The 4,945-nt window shown below is 43.4% G+C and overlaps 1 protein-coding gene across 1 annotated transcript; it reads right to left on the reverse strand.

The window, feature by feature from the left end:
• Positions 1 to 3,361: 3,361 nt before the first annotated feature.
• Positions 3,362 to 4,522, reverse strand: LOC308689327 (zinc finger BED domain-containing protein 5-like; the record flags this gene model as incomplete). Its single annotated transcript, XM_081362978.1, has 1 exon — positions 3,362 to 4,522. One exon carries the CDS (start codon positions 4,520 to 4,522, stop codon positions 3,362 to 3,364), a length of 1,161 nt encoding a protein of 386 aa, XP_081219104.1.
• Between the last annotated feature and the right edge of the window lie 423 nt (positions 4,523 to 4,945).

The raw sequence follows: 4,945 nt of genomic DNA on the forward strand, positions 1-4,945 counted from the left end.
AACACCACAACATCTCCCCTCCAGCTCACTCACCATTCTGTCAAGGAATGGGTAAAAATGTGATTTCTTATCTCATCCCCAGCGCTCACATAAGCCCTTGTGCCAGTGGTGGACTCTACCACATAGTCATCTAATCGCCTCTGCTTGCGTCTGTGAGAACCTCCTGAAGCTGGGGTGTCTGACAGATGATTGGCCTCAAGAATTTCTTTGGCCTGATTATGGAATTTCTCCGCCATTTCCTCTGTCCGCATGGACCTAAGTCCAGATCCTCTTTTTGAAGGTACTTGTGAAGTCCCTCTGTAGTGGACAGAAAAGCTTTGAACATTACAAGCATATAGACATTTGAAAGTTTGGAAAGCAGTCCAATTGTTGTGGTAGCAGTAGTCATTTCTGTGAGGCACTTCAACAATGCTGACAGATTGCAGATTTTCAGAGCTGGCATGCCCATAGCACTGAACAAGCTCACTCTTCTCTAAGCCCAAGGCTTTTTGCATGTCAGAGAAAGACTGATGATTAACTAAAGACACACTGAAGAAACAGTATACACTCTCCAGTGTGTCGAAGAAATCTATGGCTTCTGGCACAGCCCTACATGTGTGACAAAGCACCAAATTCAGTTCGTGTGCATAACATACACTGCTTCTGGATGCTTCACACGAAATTGAGCCTGAACACCCCGAACAGCACCGTTCATGACAGATGCCCCATCGTAAGCCTGAGCAACACATCGCAGGTCTTGCAGGCCTTTGGCTTTGAGAACTTCTTCATTGGCCTCTGTGATGGAATGCGCATCGAAAGACTTCAGACTTGTAAGTTCCAGAAAACTTTCTTTGACAGTGTTCTCATATCCCACATAACGAACACACACAGCAAGCTGTTCCACGTGACCATCTCAAGCCTCATCAGCCATCACTGCATACATTTTTGAATGCTTCATCTCTTTAATAATGGATGCAGTAACTTCCTCCGCACAACATTGTATCATTTCATTCTGTGAGACTGAAGAGAGATATGATGCAATGGGCGGGAGTTGTGTAGTTTTGGAGAAAGGGGTCGAATTCCTCCAGAAATTTCATCATCTCTAAGAAATGTCCCTGATTGTCAGAGGACTCTTTCTCATCATGGCCACGGAATGTGAGGCCTTGCTTTCCCAAAAAGCTGATGACAGCAGTGATACGACGGAGGTATTTTCTTCTTTCAATTATCTGATCAACATTGGCCACATGCATTCTCTCAACAACACTGCCTTGTGATAAACTGGCTTTGTAATTCTTCCAAGCAAGCATTGAAGCTTTGTGTCGTGAACTAGTATCGTGCTCTCCAAAGCTCGTTTCCAGTTTGAAAATCGAACAGAGCTGGTTATCATTTCTTTGTTTACTCGAGACACTTGTTTCCCAAAGAGCCTGCATGAGAAGCAGAAGGCTGCATTTCGGCTAGCAGAGTACTCTAACCACTCAAATGTCTCAAACCATTTTAGCTGGAAGGCCCTTCTCTGTCGGTCAAAGCTGGTGAGTAGGTATTCTTTGAGTTTTGCTCTGGCTGGGCCTGTTTCTACAGTTCCTAAATCTTCCACTATAGGACTATCCTCAACTAACTCGTCCTCTCTCCTCCCTGAATCATCTGTGATGCAAAAGAACAGATACAGCACATAACTTATTGCAAATCAGCTTCAAACAACTAATTCATCAAGTGCTGCATATTTCAAATTGTAGACCAATACCATTGAAGAAAATGTATTGGGAAGAACAGATCAGTGTTATTGCTCTAAGATCTATCATGATTCTTAAATTTTCATGTACATTACCATAAAGTCATTACAAAAGAGTTATATTATAGTGAGGTAAAAAAAATATTCAATATAAATAATTTATATTTTTTGACATTGTGAAAATGATGTATGAGATCCTAAGTTAAAGCAATACATGAATGACTTTAGTCTAAGTTCATTGACACACCATGGCATCGAACTGTATATAATTATCAGTGTTCATCTGTCAAAATCCTTTCATTAGGATCATTAGGAGCATTGGGATAAACAATGTTTCACTTTTAACTTTCTCTAAAGCAGGGGTTTTCAAATTGGGTGAATGTGAGCCTCCCCTTAGAGTAGGTAAGGACAACCGAGCCCCCCCTTCCCCAAAATCCTGTCCGCCTGCCCTAACCCACAAACGCCTCGGCAGTAAATGCCATCTTCTGTGTGTTCCGGAATCCAGGCAATGATGAGTTTCAATAACAACTGATAAAATGTAAATATTTTTTAATATTGTATTTTATTTACAATTTTTTTTTAAGAAGTGCATTCATAAATGATTCTTTGCAACAGCAAATAACTTCCAACTTTATGCAGGCCTAATTGAGGCTACTTTTAAAAATCACAGAACATCAGTAGGCCTAACCATAAGTCAACAAAATATGCTTAACATGTGAATGTTACAAGTGTGAAACTTGTGTCTGGGCCTTAAATGGAGAGTTCACTTTAAAATGAAAATTCTGTCATCATAGGCTACTCACCCTCAAGTTGTTTCAAACCTGTATGAATTTCTTTCTTCTGCTGAACACAAAGGAAGATATTTTGAAGAATGTCAGTAACCAAACAGTTAACTGGTCCCATTGACCTCCATAGTAAGAAAAAAATATATACTATGGAGGTCAATGGGACCAGTTAACTGTTTGGTTACTGACATTCTTCAAAATATCTTGCTTTGTGTTCAGCAGAAGAAAGAAATTCATACAGGTTTGAAACAACTTGAGGGTGAGTAGCCTATGATGACAGAATTTTCATTTTAAAGTGAACTATCTCTTTAAGCGCACATTTGAATGCACATCGTCTCGAACAAAATCAGCACAATGGACAGCTCTCTGATCAATGAACGATAACGCTTTTTGTTCACGGAACGCATAATAACACATAACAGTCAACTGCATTTAAGGCATGTTATCAGATCAAACAGATTTGCATTACTTTTTTTTTTTTTTTCAGCCACATAAAATTTCAGATTTAAACAGCCAACAAAATGCACCATTCACGTCATTTGCACATGTCATACATGTCATTTGCACGTGTCATTCAGGTCATTTGAATTTTGAACTTTGAATTTAACCGCCCATATCAGTGGGAACAATGAGGACGCGCTTTTGATGCGCAGAGGTGTTCGATGCGGGGCTGAACTGCAGAGAGAAATAAACGCAAGTCGTCCTCCACCTGCAGCCTTGATCTGTATTTGTTTTTAATCATGGTCAGTGCGGAAAACCCACACTCACACAAGTAAGTGGAGGTGAAGGGGATTAGGACTTTCATAGCCTTAGTGGAGATCTGGCGGAACTCGCTCTCCACAGACAACCAGAAACGCGTGATCGGCATTTATACCAGTCTCTGCTTCAAGTCCACATTCGAGCTGAGATCGACCAGGGCCTCCTCCTCCTGCAGGCTCAGTCCATCACTGGGTGTGGTGGGGAAAGAGAACGGATTTCTCACCCACTGATTTCCCATTGCGTCCTCTCCAAAATACTCGCCAAACTGTTCACGCAACCCATTCAAATGCGCAATGATGACCGGTTGGACAGAATTAAGAGGCAGCCCTGTCTTCTCCGCAACATCCTCCAGGGTTGGGAACATTTCCACAGAACCTCGTTCAACACGAGCACACCACAAGTCCAGTTTTTTCCTGAACCCAGACACTTGGTCGTGTGCCGAAAAGACGTGGCACTCTTTGCCCTGGAGAGAGGTGTTGAGGGAGTTGATCCTATCAAAGATGTCGGAGAGATAGGCCAACATAGCAAGCCAGTTCATGTCTGCCAGATGTTTTGCCAGTGGGGAGTTAATCTCGGTGAGGAAGAGGAGGACTTCTTCGCGCAAATCGCACAGCCTGGTGAGGACTTTGCCCCGAGAGAGCCACCTGACCTCGGAGTGCAGGATCAGCTGCTGGAAAAGAGCACCCATCTCATTGCAGAGAATTGAGAATAGACGGGCGTTTAAGGCACGCGATTTAATTATATTCACAATTTTGACAGCCTCATCAAGAACTGCACGCAATTCTTGGGGCATCCTTTTTGTTGCTAAAGCCTGACGATGGATAATGCAGTGCTTCCAGACAGCCGCAGGGGCAACTGCCTGCACCTGTTTTACCAGACCGCTGTGATGGCCAGTCATTGCTCTTGCCCCATCAGTGCATATCCCACAGCACCGGCCCCAGTCAAGGCAATTAGCCTGGTAAAAGTTATTCAAGGCCTTGAAAAGTTCGTCAGCTGTTGTGCGGGCAGGTAGAGGAACGCAAAAAAAAAATTCTTCCTGCACACTGAGGTCTTTGATAAAGCGAACATACACCATCAGTTGAGCACAGTGTGCGACGTCAGTGGACTCATCCAGCTGAATGGCATGAAAGGGGCTTTCACGAACACAGTCCAGGACCTGCTCTTTGACATCACAAGCCATGTCTGATATTCGTCGCTGGATGGTATTGTCAGACATGGGGATCGCGTCAAGTTTAGCAGCAGCTGCTTCTCCCAGCATCACTGAACACATATCTCTAGCTGCAGGGAGTAGCAATGTTTCGCCAATGTTATGGGTTTTGCCTGCCTTTGCTATACGTAGCGCGACACGATACGATGCTTCTGTCGCCTTTATGTTAACAGTGCCAAACGACTGTATTATTGTTTTTTGTGACTGCAAATCATCACGCTTCCTCTCAAAAAACTCAACGGGCTTGTTCACTAAATTTGTGTGCTTGGTTTCAATGTGACGCCGAAGTTTGCATGGTCTCATGCTATCATTTGCCAGCACCTCCTTGCAGACCACACACTGCGGCAGAGGTGCGGCCTCGGACCCCGACCAGGTGAATCCTAACTTTAAGTATTCAGGATCATATTTCCTACGTTTTTTGCTGGGTCCTGTCTCCTCCTTTAATGCTGACTTCTGTTGACTTTGGACAAGGAAACAATGCATTTT

The sequence above is a fragment of the Scardinius erythrophthalmus genome (genome assembly GCF_964197995.2).
Source record: "Scardinius erythrophthalmus genome assembly, chromosome: 4".
In the NCBI taxonomy this organism is placed as follows: domain Eukaryota; kingdom Metazoa; phylum Chordata; class Actinopteri; order Cypriniformes; family Leuciscidae; genus Scardinius; species Scardinius erythrophthalmus.